Source organism: Mustela lutreola, chromosome 4, assembly GCF_030435805.1.
Source record: "Mustela lutreola isolate mMusLut2 chromosome 4, mMusLut2.pri, whole genome shotgun sequence".
Lineage (NCBI taxonomy): Eukaryota > Metazoa > Chordata > Mammalia > Carnivora > Mustelidae > Mustela > Mustela lutreola.
In genome coordinates this window covers 100738768-100760992 of record NC_081293.1, presented here as the reverse complement: position 1 = coordinate 100760992, position 22225 = coordinate 100738768, and the positions used below count along the sequence as shown (strand labels likewise).

General features: G+C 42.3%; 1 protein-coding gene across 1 annotated transcript in view; it reads left to right on the top strand.

Annotated features, from left to right (window-relative positions):
- The first annotated feature begins 17261 nt into the window (after positions 1–17261).
- Positions 17262–22225, top strand: part of LANCL2 (LanC like glutathione S-transferase 2) — a 52832-nt gene continuing 47868 nt past the window's right edge. The window contains exon 1 of the mRNA XM_059170602.1: positions 17262–18388. Within this exon, the coding sequence (XP_059026585.1) occupies positions 18185–18388 (204 nt within the window). The 5' untranslated portion in view covers positions 17262–18184. The remainder of the gene's footprint in view (positions 18389–22225) is intronic.

The window sequence follows — 22225 nt, the reverse complement described above, 5'->3', positions numbered from 1 at the left end:
TCCCTGCTGAGCAGAGAGCCCGATGTGTGGCTCGATCCCAGGACTCTGAGATCATGACCTGAGCGGAAAACAGAGGCTTAAACCACTGAGCCACCCAGGTGCCCCTTTTTGTTTGTTTGTTTTTAGATTTTATGTACTTATTTGACAGAGAGAGAGACACAGAGAGAAAGGGAACACAAGCAGAAAGAGAGGGAGAAGCAGGCTTCCCACCAAGCAGGAAGCCCACTCTGGGCCTCGATCCCAGAACCCTGGGATCATGACCTGAGCCAAAGGCAGCCGCTTAAGAACTGAGCCACCCAGGCACCCTCCTCTTCCAGTCTTAAAGCAGTGACCTTGTTTAGGAGATGAGCCATACTGCTCAACCCTACCCTAATTTATGGTTGTCTCTTAAACCTTTGTGATTGTCCAAACAGCCTACTTTATTTTTAGTGGCCCCTAGTAGGTACAAGATCTATGAGTGTCTTAAAGCAGACGATTTCAGTCAGCATCTAGACACAAGCTGATTAGAAGTTAGAGTCTCACACAGTGGTTTTTAAAGTATGCAAATGCAGTGTCTTATGGGACAACAAGCATAAGTTCAACTGGCCACCAGAGCCGGGGGATCTAGGGGTGTTCCCCTGACAGCAGCACAAAGATCAGGGTGACAGGTGAGTGTACAGACTGCTTCCTGATAGATACCATCAACTTGGGGTGAGGCAGAGGACAAACACAAAAATGGCCTGCACTGGACCCTATCCTCAGAGAGCCCATCTAGACTCCTAGATGCGAGCTAAACCAGAAGCCTGACCCTCAGACCAAAGATTCAGGACAAGCAAATAGCCTCTTTTTCACAGAATGACTAAGGTTATTTTTTGGTCTGTTTGCACTTCCCTGAGGTCAATGGCTGGCCAAGAGCTCTCTCCTCAACTGGTACAGCCCCATGAGACTGAGAAATGCAGGGACTGTTGGCCACCCATGGCCGCTAATCAGAGAGTAAAAACTAGAGCCCCAGATGCATGTAAAACTCCCTCTTGAAGAGACAGATGCTCTGGAGTCCAGCAGAGGGAGGGTCCGAGGAGAGTATCCATGCCCCAGGGTCTCTGGAGAGGATTCTAGTTAGTCCCTAGATGTGTGTTTAATGAAAAGCCTGCTTCTAAACCCCATAGCTGTGAAGATGAGCTAAGAGGCCCCTTTCACAAGAGGACTGGGCTCCTTAGTCTGTTGCCTCCTGTGTGCCCTGAGGCTTGGTGGAACTCTTTCTCCATGTGTTACAGCTTTGCTGGACACTAGAGCCAGGTGATCCAGGGGTGTCTGCTCAGTGGCAGCTGCACAAATCAGGGTGCCAGAGAAGGGCATGTGTTCCTTTGGGGGCAATACCAGCAAGTTGGAGTGAGGCAAAGAGAGAACACAAAAGATGGAAACGACCAGTCTCCTCCCCTAAGTGTGTGTGAGATTAAGTGCCTCCCCTCAGATTGGTGCCTTGATAAATAAGCCTCTTTCACAAGAACTGGGTCCTTTTTAGTCAGTTGCCTCTGCCTTGGACCCTGAGGTGAGGGAGTCCATATGCAAAAACCCTGTGAGAACTGTTTCTTGTTTTTCGGTAGCCTTGTGGGTCTCATGGACATGAACCCTTCGAATTTCAAAGCTAGCAGTTTTGGAGCCTGTCTTTCTGTTGCAGATATTAGAATTTGGAATGTTCAGTGTGGGGTTTGAACCCTTCAGTTCTCAGGTAGAAGCTTGGAATTTTAAAATTCCCTGCCAGTTGTGGGCTGCTGCACCAGGAGTGGGGTTTATGACGAGATTTTGTCTCAGTTTCTCCTACCCACTCGGATCTGCATTTTTCCTCATTTGCCTGCTGTGTAGGAGCTGCTCAGGTAGTTTTTGTTGTTGTTGCTGTCGTTGTTGTTTTTCACAGAAGTTACAGGGTTTTGGTTTTTTGTTTTTATGTGGCTGATAGATTCGGTATGTCTGTGGCATGAAGTGAATTCAGGATCCTCTTACATTTCCATCTTGTTTCAGACCATTGCTGATTCTTTTTTTTTTTTTTTTAAGATTTTATTTATTTATTTATTTATTTATTTATTCACAAGTAGACGGAGAGGCAGGCAGAGAGAGAGAGAGGGAAGCAGGCTCCCTGCTGAGCAGAGAGCCCAATGCGGGACTCGATCCCAGGACCCTGAGATCATGACCTGAGCTGAAGGCAGTGGCTTAACCCACTGAGCCACCCAGGTGCTCCCCATTGCTGATTCTTAATCTAAGTCTTTATAGCTATAAGTGTCCCCCTTAGCCCTGCTTTTACAGAGTCCCTAGATATCAATGTATTGTGTTTCTGTGTTCATTCATCTCTAATTCCCTTGTGATTTCTTTGATCCATTGGTGGTTTAAAACCATGTTGTTAAATTTCCACAATTTTGTGAATTTTTTAGTTCTTACTTTATTGTTAATTTCTATGTTGATATTGCTGTGATCAGAGCATACACCTTGTGTGATACCAATTTTTAAAAAATATATTAAGACTTCACTTGTGACCTGACATATGGCAGATCCTGGAAAATGTCCTATGCGTCCCCTGAGAAGAATGTTTATGTAGTTGTTGTTAGGTCTGTGTTCTACGAAAGACATTGGCTTATTGTGTTGGTCAAGTCCTCCATTTCCTTATTTATGTCTCTCTGGTTGTTCTATTCATTATTATAAGTGACATATTAAATCTTTCACCATTATTGTAGAGCTACTAATTTTTCCTTTTGATTCTGTCAGTTCTTGCTTCATATATATTCATGGTCTCTCACTGGGTGCATAACTGTTTATAATTGTTGTATCTTCCTGCTGTATTAAACCTTTCATTAATACATAATGTCTTTCTTTGTCTCTTAAATTTTTTTATTTAATTTCTTTTCAATGTAACAGAATTAATTGTTTATGCACCACACCCAGTGCTCCATGCCCTCCATAATACCCACCATGAGGCTCACCCAACCTCCCACTCCCTGCTTCAAAAACCGTCAGGTTGTTTTTCAGAGTCCATAGTCTCTCATGGTTCATCTCCCTTTAAATTTCCTTCAACTCCCTTCTCCTCTCCATCTACCTATGTCCTCCGTGTTATTTGTTATGCTCCACAAATAAGTGAAACCATATGATAATTGACTCTCTCTGCTTGACTTATTTCACTCAGCATACTCTTTTCCAGTCCCGTCCATGTTGATACAAGAGTTGGGTTTCATTCTTTCTGATGGAGGCATAATAAATACTCCATAGTGTACATGGACCACATCTTCCTTATCCATTCATCTGTCGAAGGACATCTTGGTTCTTTCCACAGTTTGGCGACTGTGGCCATTGCTGCTATGAACATTGGGGTGCAGATGGCCCTTCTTTTCATTACATCTGTATCTTTGGGGTAAATACCCAGTAGAGCAATTGCAGGGCCATAGTGAAGCTCTATTTTTAATTTCTTAAGGAATCTCCACACTCTTAAATGTTTTTGATTTAAATTTTATTTTGTCTGATATCAGCAGAGCTACCCCTGCCCTCCTCTGGTTACTATTTATGTGGAATATGTCTGCTCATTCTTTCATTTTCAACCTCTTTGTGCCTTTGGACATAAAACGAATCTCTTATAGACAACTTGTAGTTGAATCACGTTTTTACCTATTCTGCTAATTTCAGTCTTTTAGTTAGAAAGTGTAGTCCATTTACATGTAAAGAATTACTTATAGAGAGGTACTTATTTCTGTCATTTTGCTACTTGTTTTCCATGTGCCTTACAGCTTTTTGTCCCTCACTTCCTACATTACTATCACCTTTAAAGGACAGTTTTGTCACATACAGACTCTTGGTTGACAGTGTTTATCTTTCAGCAGTTTGAATGTATTGGCCCACTAAGCTCTGGCCTCCGAAGCTTCTGATGAGAAATCTGCTTTTGATCTTACTGAGAATCCCTCACAAGTGATGATTCTTTTTTCTCATCTGTTTTTAAGATTCATCCCAAAAAACTTTTAGGCCTGGTTCACTTTTTTTTTTTTTAATCTTTTTTCTTTCTGTTCCTAAGACTAAAGAGTTCCATTGTTTTACCTTCAAGTTCGCTTTTCTCAGAATGTTCAAACCCACCTTTGAATCCATGTGCTGGGTTTTCATTTCAGTTACCAAAGCTTTCAGCTCCAGAATTCTTTGGTTTCTTTTAAAGTTTTCTATTTCTTTATAGATATTTCTGTTTTATTCACACACTGTTTCTTAAGTGGACTTTTTTTAGGGAGTGTGCTAGAGTTTCATAAGATTTGGATATTAACCCTTTATCAGCTATGTCATTTGTAAATATCTTCTCCCATTTTGTAGGTTGCTTTTCAGATTTTTCGATTGTTTTTTTATCTTGATGAAGTCCCAATAGTTCATTTTTGCTTTTGTTTCCCTTCCTTCCAGAGACGTGTCTAGTGAGAAGTTGCCACAGCTGAGGTCAGGTTCCTGCCTGTTCTCCTTTAGGATTTTGATGGTTTCCTGTCTCATATTTATGTTTTACATCCATTTTGAATTTATTTTTGTGTATGGTGTAAGACAGTGATCTACTTTCATTCTTCTGAAGCATGGGGCTGTCCAGTTTTCCCAACACTACTTGTTGAAGAGACTTTTTTTCCCCTTTGGATCTTCTTTCCTGCTTTGTTGAAGACTGGTTAACCATATCATTGTGGATCCATTTCTGGGGGTTTCTATTCTGTTCCATTGATCTATGTGTCTTTTTTTGTGCCAGTACTAAACTGTTTCAATGACCTCAGCTCTGTGATATATCTTGAAGTGCAGAATTGTGATACCTCCAGCTTTGCTTTTCTTTTTCAAGATTGCTTTGGCTATTTGGTGTCTTTTGAAGTTTTATACAAAGTTTAAAAGTTTAAGATTGTTTGTTTAAGATTGTTTGTTCTAGCTCTGTGGAAAAAATGGTGGTGGTATTTTGATAGGTATTTCTTTAAATCTGTAGATTGCTTTGGGAAAAAAAAGTTATTGGATTTTATATATTGTAGACATTTAGACATACTGATGCTGAACCTGAAGAGGACGTGTAGGATGCAACTATATCAGGAGCCCCCAGCTCCATCTGGATACATCTCAGTGTCACATATTAAAAGACACTGAAAGATAACAAAAATATCATAAGTGTGGGATGCCTGAGTGGCTCAGTTGGTTAAGCATCTGCCTTCAGCTCAGGTCATGATCCTGGGGTCCTGGGATCAAGAACTGCATCAGGATCCTTGTTCAGGGGGAAGCCTGCTTCTCCCTCTGCCTGTTCTGCCTGCTGCTCCCCCTGTTTGTTCTCCCTCTCTCTCTGACAAATAAATAATTTTTTTAAAATATCATAAGTGTATGGGCTGAAAATTCTAAAGATAAGTATCTCAGAAATCAAGTAAAAAAATCATACTAGTAGGGTCAATATTCCCATCTTCCTAATCCTTTTACCATGAAGTTAATTGTGAGTTGTTATATTGATGGGAAAAGATTTTCTTAGACTTAAGGGAAAACGTTTTTTAGATTTAAATAACCCCTCCCAGAATGTACAATTTTCACCTAACCATGGGTTTTTCACTGCCTGCTTTGATTATATCAATGGGTTATCATGTCATTATCCACCAGTAAAATATCTGAAGAATCTATGAACCCAAGAAAACCATAGATACCCATATACTGGTAGTGATAAATGATAAATTTTATATTAATTAGATCCATGATACCCAATCTATAATTTTTTCTTTGTTGGGTTACCTTTAAGTCAGTTGAGTTATAGCAGGCTCTCTGTCTTTGTTAACCAAGTACTAGGAGGAAGATGAATCCCACACTCAACAGGACAAGTACAGATGGAACCAGTCTTAGTTAATCTTCATTTTCTTTTAAGAACTGAAACCTCCAGTGGTTATATGAATTCTGGGTATATAGAGTTTACTAAAAATAATAACAAAAAGCATAGAGAGACCTTCTGCTCAAGCACATAGAATGCCCATGGTGTTCATATGGCCAGGGAAATAATACAAGTCTAGAAGAAGTTAACATCATGTGAGTCAGCCCTACCCTTGCCAATTCTTTCCCTGACAGATGGAGAGATGAATGATCTTAAACTGTGTCTATAGCAGGATTAACATTCTAAAATTTAGTCACTTGTAGGACTACAATATTAACACTCATTTGAAAAGATTTGGCTTAGGGGACCCCAACTGACTTCACCCAGAAGGAGCTTAGTCACTTAAGACACCCACACAAGGTACTTTCTTCTCCTTTCATTCCTTCCCTCCATCCTTCTTTTTTTCTTCTTCTTCAAGTTTTTATTTAAATTTCAGTTAATTAACATACAGTGTAATACCAGTTTCAGGTGTAGAATTCAGTGATTCATCACCTACACATAATATGCAGTGTTCATCATTTCCCTACATCCTTCTTTTGTCTTTTTCCCTTCTTCTTTCCCCTTACTCCCTCATTCATCCTCCCCTTCTTTCTTTCTTTCCTTCCTTCCTTCCTTTTTTCTTCCTTTGCAATACATAATATTTTAGTATCTTAGTTGTGTAGCCTTATATATAAATTGTCAGTCAAGATGTTATATTCCTAGAACGGAATATAAAGGAAAGTAAATGCAATGTTTAAAGTCTTATTATATCCAAAGTCCTCTCAATCAAAATAAGAATCTTTAAAATATCCAGGTCAGGAAAAAAACTATAGTTATGTCTTTTTGTGTATGTGTCTGTGTGTGAAGATGCTTTCTCTTCTAAGCCAAGCGCTACCCAGCAAGAGAGTTCCTAAATGTAAATCAGCAATAAAGAATGTTCTCTTCTTCCCTAGGCAAGTCTTCAAAAATGTCCTGTTATCAAGGTGCCACTCTCTACTTTATACAGACAGAGCCACGCTAATTCCTGGAGCTGAGTATGGGAACAATGGAGAAGGAATGGGCTCAAGGTCAGACAAGGTGAAAGAGATTCAGAAAGACCAAAGGTAAGTGTAAAAGAAGAAAGGACCCAATGATTTTGAGACCATATGTAATCCATACTTTCCACAGCAGCATGAGACATAGACAACCCCATAAAGGGCATGACTTGTAATTTTAGGGTTAACAACAAAGCTATTATTCAGTTCCAAGTCCTTAACTCATAATTTCACTGGGATCCCCAAGAGCTTCATATCCCCCTTTCCCCAGAAAGGGCCCCAGGGATTCCCAGATATGACCACAGCAAAGCACACCTCCACAGTGTGCTAACCACATCCTAAGTTGTGCTCCAGGGATGCTTCAGGTATAACACAGTATGAGCGGCCTCACCCAAAGCTGTACAACACAGGGGTACTGCCACATGATCACTTTGGTGGCCATCTGGTGGCCACTAATATCTTCTTATTATCACTTATTAAACAAATAGACACAACTAAATGTCTAATAATAGTAGACTGGTAAGATAAGATCTGGCAGATCATACAGTGGCATCTCATGCAGACAGTAAAATCATGCTATTGAAGAATATTTAACAGAAAGGAGTTCTGGAGGCTATACTGGAATGATTTTGCCAAACTGTAACTCTTTACTTATTATAAAATCTGAATTAAAAAATCTTAAAATGTCTTTTTAAATGTGTCCAGGTACTGGAGTATGACCCAAAGCAGGAAGAAACAGGAGTGCAGTCATTCTTTGAAAATCAGGAAGCCCCGTAGGCAAGAGATAGGCAGTTATGCAGCTTCTGCCCAGAAGGTTCTCCTCAGTCCACAGGTAGCTCAAGGCAGCCTCAGCCTCAGACTGACTGGCTTGAGATGTCCCATGACAGAATGTGGGGCTGGCAAAGCAGATGGAAAGTTAGGGAATAAATCCTGGATGACAGGAAGACAAAAGGAATAAATGCTAAAATCTGATTGTAAAATCTGCCCAAATTCTTGGCTGATTTGATAAACGACACATGCCTGGGAGACTCCAGTGAGCCCAGCTACATAGTAACAGCTGAAAATTGAAATAACAGAGATTTCAGCTGCTGCTCACTGCAGGGGACACAGAGTTTGAATTTTTAAGATTCTATTAATTTATTTTAAATATTAATTCATTCATTATATTAATTTACGTTTAAAGTTTAACAGTGTATTGTGATGTTTATAACATATGTAGATGATATAAACAACAGCACAAATTATAGGGAAGATGTAGCTGAACATACCTCTTCTTTGTTGTTATTTTATTTTGGAAAAAAACACTTAGCAAGATCTACCCTCTTGACAGATATTTAAGTGTACAATATATTACTGTTGATTGTATGTGCAAAGTGGTATAGCAGATCTCCAGGGCTTTTTCATTTCATTTGCCTAAAATTTTATGCCTGTTCTTTAGTAACTCCCTATTTCCCTTTTCCCTTGGTTCCTGGCAACCACCATTTCATTTATTTATTCTACAAATTTGACTATTTTATTCAAGTTCATAGTCCATTTTTTATTTTATTTTTTAAAATATTTTTTACTTATTTATTTGACAGATAGAGATCACAAATAGGCAGAGAGGCAGGAGGGGGGGGGCGGGGAAGCAGGCTCCCTGTTGAGCAGAGAGCCTGACAAGGGCTTGATCCCAGGACCCTGGGATCATGACCTGAGCTGAAGGCAGAGGCTTTAAACCACTGAGACACCCAGGTGTCCCATTAGTCCATTTTTTAAATCCATTTATTAGTTTTTCACTGTTGAGTTGTAGGAGTTTCTTGTATATTTTGGAGATTAACCCCTTCTCAGATATATGGTTTGCAAATATTTTCTCCCTTTCCACAGATTGCCTTTTACCCTGGTGATTGTTTCTTTTGCTGTATGGAAGCTTTTAAGTGTGATACAGCCCTAGTTGATTATTTTTGCTCTCATTACTTGTGTTTTTGGTGTCACAAAATCATTGGTGAAATCATTGCCTAGATCAGTGCCATAAAGCTTCTTCTCTGTTTTAGGAATTTTATAGTTTGGGGCCTTATGTTTAAGTCTTTAAGCATTTTGAGCTGATTTTTGTGTATGGCATAAGATAAATGGTCTAAGATATCTTTTGTGTATGGTATAAGATATCTTTTGCATGTGGATATCATTTTCCAATATCATTTCTAGAAGAAATAGTGTATTCTTGTGTATCCCTTGTTAACCACGTATACTGTCTGTGAGAGAGTCACATGACATTCCTTCTTCTCCACTAACCTTATTTCTGAGGTTGGGGAAGTCATCCTTTAGGCTGTGTAGGGCCCATGGCAGGTGTTTTACAGGACCACTATTTACATAAACAATTTGAATCAGTGTATCAGCCTCATTCTTATGGCCTAATCACTCTCTAGGCCACTCTCTTTGAATCTGGGTCAGGCATGGGGACCCCAGGAAGACCTCAGAGCTACTACTCCTGGAGCTCCTGGTTTGTACCCTATAGGGGTGAGTGCTATGAAGAAAACAAATGGGAGTGGGCCCTTGTATGTTTTGTCAGGGCTTGGGACTCCCCACCCAGACTGCACTGCCAGACTGCGCCAATCCTAGGATGGAAGAGGAACTTAGGGAATTCTGAGGAAAGGCCTAGGGAGGCATTTTGTTATCTCTATCCCCCTGCTAAGTCTCAAGGGGCCCACATTAGAGCACATTCAAACAGTGTCATGCAATGCCCACTCCCACAACCCTCTTTTTCAACAATAATCAATAATGATTTGTGTTCCAACATGGAACCCAGGTATCTTGAGTCTCTTTCTACCTCACATAGTGCAAGTTAGAACAGTCCTTTCTTTCACCTATATTTTTGGAGAGTAGGATCATAGCACTCTGCTGTCTAGGAATTGGCTACCAGTCCCTCCAGTATAATGCTTTATTGAGATGTAATTCATACATAATTCACTCATTGAAAGTGTACGATTCATTAGGTTTTCGTACGTAACAAAGTTTTGCAACTATCACCAACACCAATTTTAGAAGATTCTCATCACCACAAAAAGTCACCTCATACCTCCTAACCATCACTCCAACCCAACCTCTACTTCCCTAAATCCCACACAACCACTAATCTATCTTCTGTTTTCATAGATTATTCTGAGTAGTTCTTAGAAATGGAATGCAATGTGTTGGATAGGAGGTGGACCTCTCCATGTCATTATCTGCTTCGGGAGTCAGGGAGTTAACTAGCTAGTCAACTCTTTCTTCATAAATGAAGGGGTAGGGAGGGCTGTCCCAAATGAGGTTCAGCTTGCATCAGGAGAGGCCTATTTCTTGCATGGAGAAGAGTGAAGGAGATAATTAGCTAGATGGAGGCAGAGCAGTCAACCAAGTAGAGAAGTTATCTTACAATACTCATTACCAAAAAATACTGTATTTTTGTCTCAGAAAGACTTTACCTCTGCAATTGCTCTGTGTGCCAGGTAGGGCAGAGCCCCCTAGCTTATGAGTAGGATCACATGAACAGTAATTACATTTCACTGTCTCATTACCTGCAAACCGACCCCCTCCCAAATACATGGGAGTCTTCATAGTACGTCTCCTATGTTCATGAATAAGTCTGCTCCCTTGGGTGCTGGTTCTCCTTTGCAGGGCACCACACTGTGTCTGGCACCTGGTTGTGCCTGGTCTGTAGTAAGAAGGAAGAAATGCACAGCCGGAAATACACAAGATTGCTAAAGCCCATCTTTCCTTCAATGTGACTTTCTCTTTTCCTACCACCCGTGGCAGGTTGAGCTGAGGACAAGCCCCAATTCCACCCACATTGTTCTCCGAATCACACCATGCCTGCAAACAACTGAGGCTTTGTTGCTGCGCCAGATGGTTATATCTGACTCTCGGAGGGTGACGAGAAGACTAACTCTTGCAAAATGCCTGGTGTTGGGCCTGCCTGAAAAGTCCCCAGACCTTCTCAGAGATATCTGAACCCCAGCAGTGAGATCCCTGCTGTACCTTTAATTTCCTATCTGAGTAAATCCTTATGTCTCTTACATTCTGGGACTCTCTAGATGAGCTTCTCTCCAGAGTTTTCTGTTCTCAGTGTGGCCTTTCTCCTCAGGTCAGGTTCCAGAAGGACAGCTGAGGAATGGTGCCCCACGGACACATGCCTTGATAAGAAAGTGGGGTGGAGATGGTAATGTTAGCACAACCCTTGGCCCGAGTCTCCCACATGAAGCCCAGTTACCAGCATCGCATAAGCACAGTGTTTTAAGTTCGGCTCCTCTTTCCACCTCAGGTCCTGACCTCGTGTTCCAGAGAAGCCTTCTTCATGAGGTGGGGTGTCCAGACTGAGTCGTGCAGAAATTGTGCTTGTACCTCGGTGACACCTCTTGCTTCTCCATCACCTTTCCTGGGATCTCACCAGCTTCTGGCTTCCTTTCTGCCTCATTGTCTGTCCCTCAGTCTGAAAAAGTTAGATCCTCACAAATTCCTACCAAAAGCTAGAAATCGAATTCGATATTTTGGATGATCATGACAGATTTTGATCCTAGGTAGAAAGAGAGCATGGAAGAAAATGAAATTGTCTGTTTTGACTCAGAGACTTTAAGGATGACCACGCCCTCCTCTGCTAAGAACCTCTTCAGCAGTCCCCACCAAGCCCTATGAGAGCAGAGGCCCTGTGGTCAGCAGCCACGTGCAGTGCCACAGAGAACCCACGTGACAGCTGCCACATGGACAAAAGCAGAAAAAGATGTTCTCCAATGTGCCATCACGTCTTCCTGGGAAAACTTACAGAAACCCAGCTTGGTTAAAAGCTAAAATGCTTTGGGGTTCTACAAGTATAGTATAAGCACTAGCGTCCAACTTACCTTCTGAATTTCAGCACAGGCTTCAAATCTGTTGAAACTTCCATCACTAGACACAAAATTTGGGTCAGTAACTTCTTACTCTCCTTTGACATGTTTGAAGAAACACTTAGCTTTTCTTTGATCATCACCTTTCAGTCATGAATTGAGTCCCACAAAATAAGAAATTATATAAACGACATCAAAATACATGAGTTGTCACAGGGAGACATAGTAAAAAAAGAAAACAGGAGGCAGGAAACAGCAGGAGATAAGTGTTCTTTGCCATGTACACTTTGCAATATTCGTCCACACATTGGACTGCTTTGTATTTTCCATATCCCTGAAATAAAATATGCCCAATGGAACAGCTTGCTGAAGGCAGCAATTCCCTTTTTGTGTTTTTTTGTTTTTAGTGTTTTATTAGTTTCAGGGGTAGAATTTAGTGATTTCCTCAGTTGTATTTAATACCCAGTGCTCATTCCATCAAGGGCCCTCCTTAATACCCCTCACCTAGTCACCCCGTCCCCCCACTCACCTCTCCTCCAGCACACCTCAGTTTTTTCCCTACAGTTAAGAGTCTCTTGTGCTTTGCCTCCTTTTCTCCCCCTCTTTTTATCTTATTTTATTTTTCCTTTTCTTCCCCTCCTCTGTTCATCCCCATCCTCTGTTTTATCTCTTAAATTCCACATAGGAGTGAAATCATGGTATTTGTCTTTCTCTGACTGATTTATTTTGCTCAGCATAATACCCTCTAGTTCCATTTATGTCGTTGCAAATGACAAGATTTCACTCTTTTTGATGGCTGCATAATATTCATATATATATATATATATATATATATATATATATATACATATCTATATGTATATATATCACACCTTCTTTATCCATTCATCTGTTGATGGACCTCTAGGCTTTTTCCACAGTTTGGCTATTGTGGACACTGTTGTTATGAACATTGTGGTGCATGTGCCCTTTGCATAACCATTTTATGTGCATTCTTTGGATAAGTACCCAGTAGTGCAATTGCTGGGTCATAAGTTAGCTCTACTTTTCACTTTTTGAACAACATCCATATTGTTTTCCAGAGTGGCTGAATCAATTTACATCCCCATCAACAGTGCAAGAGGTTTCCCCTTTCTCCTCATCCTTGTCAATATCTGTTGTCGCCTGTGTTATTAATTTTAGCCATTCTGACAGGTATGAGGTGGTATCTCATTGTGGTTTTGATTTGTATTTCCTTGCTGCTGACTGATATTGAACATTTTTTCAAGTGTCTTGTTGCCATTTGTATGTCTTCTCTGGAGAATGACTGTTTATGACTTTTGCCCATTTCTTCACTGGCTTATTTGTTTTTGGGTGTTACGTTTGAGAAGTTCTTGATAGATCTTGGATGCCAGCCCTTTATCTTTATGTCATTTGCAAATATCTTCCATTCCATAGGTTTGAAGGCATCAATTCTTAAATTTTTTATCTTAGAATCCCTTTACACTTAAAATTTACTGAGAATCCCAAAGAAATTTTGTGTGGACAACATCTATTAATAGGTACCAATTTAGAAATTAATACTAAAAAATTTTAACTATTAATTTGGTAACATAATGTAAATTACATGCAATAGGTTAACGTAAACAACCTATTTTTATGAAAGGTAACTATTTTCAAAACCGAAATAATACACATGAGGAAAGTGGCATTGTTTTACATTTTTACAAAATTTCTTTACACCTGGCTAAGAGAAGATAGCTCAACTCTCATATTTGCTTCTCTATTAAATCTGCGATGACATCTTATACCATGTTGCCTCTAGAAAACCCCACTGTACGCTCATGGGAGAATGGTAGTGAGAAAAGCAAATAATGTGTTGAGAACTCCTCTCACACCTTGACGGCACTGTCTACACAAGTCCATTTGTGCTCAGTGTCCTGGGCACATGCCTTGTAAGCAAAGAGTGACTTCCTGAGCTCCAGCTGAGTGGATTCCAGCAGTCACCAGTGGTACTAGAACAGCTGCAATTGCTTATCTAGTTTACAGAGACTTTATGTTGAAGATCATTGCGGTAAATCTACAGTAAACATCCACATCCAGAAACGTGAACCCCAGCGTGTGCTGCCGTTGGTGGTGGTCCAAAAATTCCCACTCTATGATGGATTTCACACAAAACACAATGAAGAAACTGGAGACGATAGGAGACCTCTGATGGTTAAGAGGAAAGAAATCTAAGTGGACAGTTTGATACTGCAAACCAGTTTTTCATGATGTTACCTAATTGATGTGTTGTTATTGTTGTTTTAGTTTTTATTATTTAGGTATAGTAGACACACAATGCTATAGTTGAGTTTCAGGTGCACAAAATACTGATTTGACAATTGTATATATTGTGTAATACTTAGCATGGTAAGTACAGTCACCATCTGTCACCATACAGTTATTACAATATTATCGACTCTATTCTTTATGCTATCCTGATGACTACCACTTCCGTCTACTGCACCTGCCCTGGGTTCTAGATGGGTATAGTGCAAACTGCTGCTTTCCTTCATGGCGTTTACTTTATTTGTTATATCATGGTACAAATTTGTTTAAATTTAAAGAAAAGGACAAGGGAAAAAACAACCTCGTGGCCGATGAGTTATTTTAGTTCTGTGAGCATCAGTTTCTTTATATTTCAAATAATGACATTAGAATATAGTTGTATGTTTACATTAACATACTAAATTACTCTCAAAATTAAAAAAAAAAAAAGAAAAGAAAGAAAGAGGTAGGAAGGAAGGAAAAGAAAAAAAGAAAAACATTTTTAGCTTTACAGCTGCTCCCCAAAAGTCCCTGATGATACTTTGAGAACCAGTCATGAGCTTAAGGGATCAAATTTGTCAGTTCGAGCTGTATGGCATATATGGCTTGAAGCTGGAAGGAACCATCCTCCAAATCAACAGAGAATGGGGGTAAAGCAAATCTCCCCTCCGTATCCCTGCACCAGCCTGTTTTCCCCCAGCAAGCCAACAACCTGGACCCTGCTGGAGGGACAGAGTGTAGGGCAATCTCAAAAGCGAATTGCTGTGTAAGAAGAAGGGAATTTATTGGTCTGCCTGTTGGGGCTTCCCCTTGCACTATGCAAAGGAAAAGTCTTCATTGGGGGGTCTTGGGCAGCTCTGGAAAACACAGAAAGGACTGGAGGACTCACTCAGTGGCTTAGGAACGCAGAAAAATTTAAAAGCTTGTCATATGACACACATCTGGAGAATAAATAAAAAGATATTTACTAATCAAAATACAAGCAAACAAACAAAACCTCAGGCCTTCACATGGACTCAAGAGGTGCTCCTTCACCTGACCCTTCTGCCAGCATTCATGCTACCTAGAAGATTCTGCCATGCAGCCCTGCTCACCTTCTCAGGAAAACCTGTCTCCTACAGGAGGAAGATTCACTCCCCGTGATGTGGTTTTGGAATACAGGTGAGGTTTGTTCGGGTGAGGTCTGGAGCCGACAAGCAAGAATTCCCGATGCATCTTTGGTGCAAAATAGTGGTTTATTAAAGCATGGGGACAGGACCCAGGGGCAGAAGAGCTGCTGTCCCAGCATTGTGAGGGGTGGTTGATTAGATATTATGGGATGGGGGAATTAAGGGAAAAGGGAGGTTTCAAAAGAATTTTCCTCAAAACGCTGCTAAGGGTTTTGTAAATTGAGGTAGACTCAAGTCTTCTAGGATTTTGGTCTCTATAGGTTAACTATTTGTTTTTCATTTAGGGCAGCCGGGAGTACATGAGGAGTGTCACATATCCCATGGTGTGTGCGTGTGTGTGTGTGTGGGGGGGGATTGTGCTTCTGCTTTGTCCTTAGCTTGTCTTCTTTCCCCTCATCACCTGGACCCTCTGAGTTCCCAGTCTTGAGTGATGTCCTAGTTCCAGCCAGGTCAACACAGGTGTTCCCCTCTCCCAGTTAGATTCCTTTGTTAGGAATTGCCAGTTGTCCTCACCAAGCCCAGGTATTGGTTTTTTACATCAATCCTTATAACTGTCCCCCCCTTACTTGCATAGACGAGTAGGAAAGGACACCCTAAGAATCTGGTCTGGCCTTAAGTGAATAGAAAGTTGTAACTTCAAGGCACTGACCTAAGTCTTTGCTACTAAAGAGTGGCTACTGGAGGAAGATGGTCCTTCAGCTTGACAGGGCAGCAGAAGGGATCCCCACATCTTCTGTATTAAAAAGCCTCCACGGAACAGGAGTGTGAAGAAAGAACTGTTTACTCCCCTGCAAACTGGTGTAAGTAAAATTTCCACTAACAGCAGACCTGACAGTATTTAGCAAAATATGCCAATTCCTTAAATTGATTTTAAATTTTCCAGCCTTCGAAAATATTGGCTGTCCTTCTTTCGTGTACTTGCCATCAGTTGTCTGCAGGTAGCCACCAAATTTTAAGAATGAGAAAAAAAATGATCTTCCCTTCACAGCGAGGGCAAATGGTCACCAGACTTCCATAGCAAAGCCAGCTGTGGCTGTCTCTGCCACACCTGCCTGTGGTGTCCTATATAACACAGGCTTGCGTGAACATCTGCTGTGTAATTTTGTCTAGTGAAGTCCCTGGAAGGGGGCGAGGGCTGGTTTCTGAGGCAGCTGAACATCAGTAGTCAGGGAATTCAATATCCTTCAGGTGAACGCATGAAAACTGGGAGCAATAAGAAAATTTTCGAAAATTTCCTTTACTGAGGGTTGGAAATGAAGCAGAAAGTGGAGCCGGCCCTCAAGGGACACAGCTATACAGGCACACTGTTGTACAGCTGTTTCCTTGAACTCTGAGGATACTTGTGCTGAGTAATCCCTTTAAAATTATTTCCTCCTACATGGTTATCACGGGTGGCCATCCCATCAGCAGGGGCTGTTTCACATGCACAGCCCTGTGCACCTGGGGGAGACAACCCTACAGGCAGTCCTGGGAGGCAGACCACAGGCAAGATTTATCCCTTCCTGTCTGATACCTGTTTTCCTCTGTCATGTCAATTTTGTTATACTAATGCATCCTGCTTGGTTCCAGGGGGGTAAAAAATCTTTCTCTCCCTATGCCATAATCCTTACCTTTTTCATCCATTAACTTTAGGAACCTGAAGGGCAAAAACTATCTTTTTAATGTCAATTTTTCATCACCTAGCATCACCTGGCATTCAGTCAATACTTAAATGGGGGAGGGGAAGAGAAGATATTTTCCTCAAGGAAAAATCATTATGTGTTTGGTGCCAAATAATTAAGGTAACAAGAACAAAGAGAACCAATAAAGACTGTTGTTAACCATATTGTGATTACATAAATGGCAAGATTTATTTGCTTGTCCTTTAACTATGCATGTTACTTTCCCTGGCAATTAAGTTAATCCTGGAGAAATCTTTCAGGTCAATTAAATAGTTGGATGATTAAGTATGCTTAACATTACCTCTTGTTACCAAAGATATGTTTATTCAAACAAAGGGTCTGAAATAAAACGTGAAGAGGAAAAAAAAAAAAAAAAAAAAAAAGGCCTGTGGCTCCTCCTCCAGACACCCCCCTCCCAACTGTGATGAATAGGAGGGACTGTTTCCCCCTGCCCCTGGGAGACATTATCCTTGCAGTGTTGTAGGCTGTTTTGAAATTCTTTTCTTTAGAAATTTTTTTCCTTAATATCAAGGAGCCGCTGCTGCTCGCGTGGCTGGCGCACCGGGGGCCGAGCGGCGGAACCTCCCGGCTGGTGAAAATGCAGATTGATGATGGCGCGTCTAGGGACGCGCTTTCCCTGGTCTGCAAATCGCACACACCTTGAATGACAGCGATTATTCTCTACAGGCTTCTCCTGCGGGAAGAGCCACGCGCGGTCCTCCGGCTTTCTCTAGAAAATCCCGAGAGGGTCTCGGACGCAGAAGAGGAGCCGGGCGCGGCGACCCCGGGAGCGATTCCAGAGCCCGGGGACTCCGGCACCTGCCGTGCGCGTCGCCGCGGACGAGCTGTGCCAGCCGCGGGTCCCTGTCCCCGCGAGGCCGCTGCCCGAGAGCCGGCGGCGGCAGCGAAGGGGCGACGCGGAGAGGCGTGAGCGGACTCTGACCTGCCCCGCGCAGCGGAGGGTCCGGCCTGAGCGCTCCCCGCGGAACCTGCTCGCTCCCGGCTGGGCAGCTTGACCCGAGCCGGCGCCACCGGGGATCGACGGCCCAGTCGGCGTCCGGGCGGGGCCGGGGCACCACGTGGAGCACAGCAGCTGCCGCCAGATGTGCCAGGCACCCGCCGCGAGGCAGGCCCCCCGGAGAGGCTCCCACCAGCTCCGAAGCCCCGCTCGTCCTCGCAGCTGGCGGCCTTCGTAAAGGGAGCCCTCGGCCCCCGCCGGGCAGGGTCCCGGAGAGAGGCGGCGGCGCGACACCCTCGGGCTCGCAGAGCGTTGCTCGAATCGGGGCGCCTCGGCAGGAGGTTTGTCCCCGCCCGCCCGCCGTGCTGCGCGGCCCCCGTGAAAGGGAAAGAGCGCGCGGCTGAGATGGGCGAGACCATGTCAAAGAGACTGAAGTTCCATCTGGGCGGGGAAGCAGAGATGGAGGAGCGGGCGTTCGCCAATCCCTTCCCGGACTACGAGGCCGCTGCCTCCGCGGTGTTCGCCGCCGGAGCGGCCGAGGAGACGGGCTGTACTCGCCCCCCGCCCACCACCGACGAGCTTGGCCTCCCTTTCCACAACGACGGAAAGGTGAGTCGGCTGTGGGCGCTAGCCGGGCCTTGGGCCGCGCCAGGTGAGGGGGGGTGGTGGCGATGGTAGCGTCCACCCGTCCCGCCCCGCCCCTAAGGCGCGCTGACGTCACCTCTCCGCGCCCGGTGTCGAGAGCGGGTCCCACCCTGGGAGCTGGAGGGAATCGGAGAGAGAGGGATGGCTTCTGGGCGCGCTTTCTCCGTTAGCAAGCTGCCCGCTTCCGGGAGGAAGGGTTATGGATTTCTGTTTTGTTAACAACGTGCGTTTTGATAGGCGCCTCCTGGCCTCTTGTGCCTTTGAAACACATTGATGAAGCTTCTGTTTCTTGGCACGTGGAGTGAATATCAGGGCTGTGGTGGCGGTCGACGTGCAGGTGTATTTTCTGTCACGGGCCCTTGCACGCCCTCCAGCCTCTGGAGCTGCACACGTGCCCCCTGACGATCTGTTCCTAGTCTCCCTGAGGCCGAGTTTAATCGGGTCTGGCCCCTGGTCCCTGCCCTTGGTATTTACAGCAGAGGAACACCAACCAAAATATTGTTCATAAACAGTAGCGTCATTTGAATGGGTCTTGTCTGAGTGCCCAGGACTTGCTTATTTGAACAAATGTTCACTTCGCAGGGGAAAGTAGAAATAAAGGAAGATGTGAATATCAGCATAGCTGCTCACGTTTGCTAAACCCAGACGCTTACCAGTTAACCCCTCCTCCCCCAACTGATCTAAGCCTTCCAAGCCCCACTTCACCTCCCTGGTTCCCCATGTATTTTGTATTCTTATTGCCTGTCACAAATAGCTTAAGAGTGGAGAGAAGAGGTTTTCTTATATCTGGAGGAAAAATTAAGGGTCCACTGATGTTTCAAAGAAAAAGTTCTAATTCTCATCAGCTCAATAAGTCCCATGTTGTTATTTCTTGTTCTGCTCCAATCCAGTTTTTTTATTAGTTCTGGAAATTATTACATAGTTCAGTTTTATGATCCTAAAGCTAGGTGAAATCTGTATTCTAGACTATTTGTCAGAATTTTTAGCGTTGTGTATCTCTCTGAAGATGAAGCACATTTGCAAAAGCATCAGAGTAAGACAATGACTATAAATGAGCAAAGACTTAAAACAATGGCCATGGTTAAAGATGCGATGAAAGTTCATTTGATAAGGAAATGTAGTAATTTCTGTGGTGTGAAACAGTTTAAGATAATTGGACATATTGGAACAGACATCTGTACACATACACCTGTTGGGGTGGAAGACCTTGCTTTGCCCTATGGTCCTTCTAGCTGGACTTAGAATCAGATCGACATAAGAGAGGTGGGGGGACCTCTGAGGACAGAAAGGGGGAGAAAGACCTTTAGCAAGGAGGTGAAAGGGGATGTTCGGAAAAAACAAGGTTACCATATTACACAGATGAGTTCCTTAAGTAAAGGGGAGTCTCTTTTACTAGCTCTCCTATTGCAGTCTGTCCTTTCCAATGTAAATTTAGGCAGTTGTGGGGGAGACAGAGAGCTCTTTCTGCATCTGCTGGGTTTTGATTACTTTTTTTTTTTTTTTTTTTAAGATTTATTTTAGAGCAGGGGGGAGGGGAGGCAGAGGGAGAAGGAGAAGCAGATTCCTTGCTGAGCAGGAAGCCCAATGTGGGGTTCCATCCCAGGGCCCTGAGATGGTGATCTGAGCCACCCAGCCACCCCTGGATTTTGGTTACTTTTAATTCAAAATAGTGTTCATGCAAAAGTGGCCCATCTTGACTTGGGGCTGCCTCCTCTTGACCCCTACCTACCCTGGGAAAGTTTATCATCACTTATTTGTCAATGATCCCCATGTAATTTAACATACCAAATAAACGTATTTCGTTTTTTATCTCTGCTTTACAAGGTTAAGAGACAAATCCTTTGAGATCTTCCAGGGACCCTCAGAAGAATCAGGTTGTTTTAATGTCAAACATACAATTTAGAATTTGATTTTTGGCAAGTTGCCAAAATGCCAACTCTTTGGAGCATTTGACTAAATAGGATCATAGATCATGATGAAATAATACTTAGCCATTCACATAACCACAGTGGCCACACAAGGTTTTAAAGGCAAATTCACAAGGTTGCGGATTTGAGAACAAAACTCAACTCTTATAATATTGAAGACTCAGTGCTCCGAAGTAATCAAAATCTTGATAGAGACAACATTAAGCACAGAAAATTACTTTAATAAGATATACAATCTTTGCTTTCTGGGCTGATTACTTAAAAAGTAAAGACAAACCTTTCACAGCCTCTTCATAGACCAATAGTCCAAGAAAAGTTCCTTTTAGCAGGGAGAAAACCAAATTCTAATCTTGCGCATGTCCATTTGATATTCAAACTCATTCTTTAAAAACTTGAATTCATTCCAATCTTAGCTTGCTTGCTGACACAGAAAATTCCTTTCCCAAGACTCCTTTTCCACAACCTTCCCATCCATTCAGGTTTTATCTCTTTCTTATCCTGGAACAACCAGTCATTTTACTAGGACACAGTTCCACTTCTTTTCTTTAACAAAAAAACATATCTTTCCTTATCCAAAATATTGTACTTTTTCTTAGCCTACTTTTAATACAGTTGTTTCCTTTTAGTCTTGTTATTTCTTTTAGTTTTAATTTTAGTCTTGGTATTTCTTTTAGTTTTAATGATGTGTATTGATTAGGATTCTTAACCCTTAGGGACCTTAATTTCTAATGAAGACTAAGAAGTAAACAATTATGGATTGTCTGTTCCACAAGCATTCTGTGAATTGGCTACTTAATGAATACATTTTACAATTTCTAGAAGTATATTCTTCCACATGGTAGCTTTTTCAATGGGGCAGACCTGTTTACCAGTGGCTCCACATGTCTTTCGTTCCTTTGTAATAAGCCAAAAGTAGATGAACTTAATTAATTAACTTCATTAATCATGTGTCAGTATTCCAGCACTTTGAATAAGCCATCCTAGTCTCTCTTAGCCTGTAAGATTTCTGCTGAGAAATTCCATTGGACGTTCCTTTGTAGGTTTTAATCTTTTCTCTTACTATCTTTAGGTTTCTCTCTTTATGTTGTTTTAGAAGGTAGGAGAGGGACAGTAAAGTATCCCCTGATGAGGGAAACAGAGACAGAAGAAAAGAAAATAAATTATTAAATATCATTATTACTTACAGCCCACTGACAAGTCCTTGAAACAGGCAGAGTGACATTCCTCTAGGGACTCAACTGCCCCAATGCCAACACCTTGCTAAGGGCAAAAGGCCCACTTAGCCCAACCCCCCTCCCCATCCTGTAAGTCTGCTTTAACATATAAAAATTTCTTCAGAAATTTTCCTTTATCTCTAAATCCCATAAGATATGTGTTGGCAATCATCCCCTAAATGTATGGCCCCCTGATATGCATTTGAAGGATCTCATGACTAAGGTTTTATTAAACGGTAATAAATGACCTTTTCCCAACAATGGCTAAGTGCCTTTAAGGTCCTGAAAACCTTGTTTTCTTTTTTTTGTTTTGTTTTGTTTTCTTTTTTGAAAACTTTGTTTTCAAAATTCCTTAGAGACTTATGCTATCCCTAAGCCCCCTCCCAACTTGTAGGTATATAATCACCACCCCTCATGATCTCATTGCAACTTTTTCCACCCACGGGTCCTGTCCCCACAAAACCACCTCTCTGCACCTGTGATGTCTCAAGAATCCTTTTTTGGCCCTTGGCTTCGAACCCTACCATCTTTCCTACATCATCCCCCAAATGGAGAAGGACTTTGAGACTGGGAAACAAAGCAGGCAACTTCATACAGTTTACAAGAGTTTTATTCAGGGGAACTTACTGATAGGGAATCAGGTAGAGGATGATCCAGTC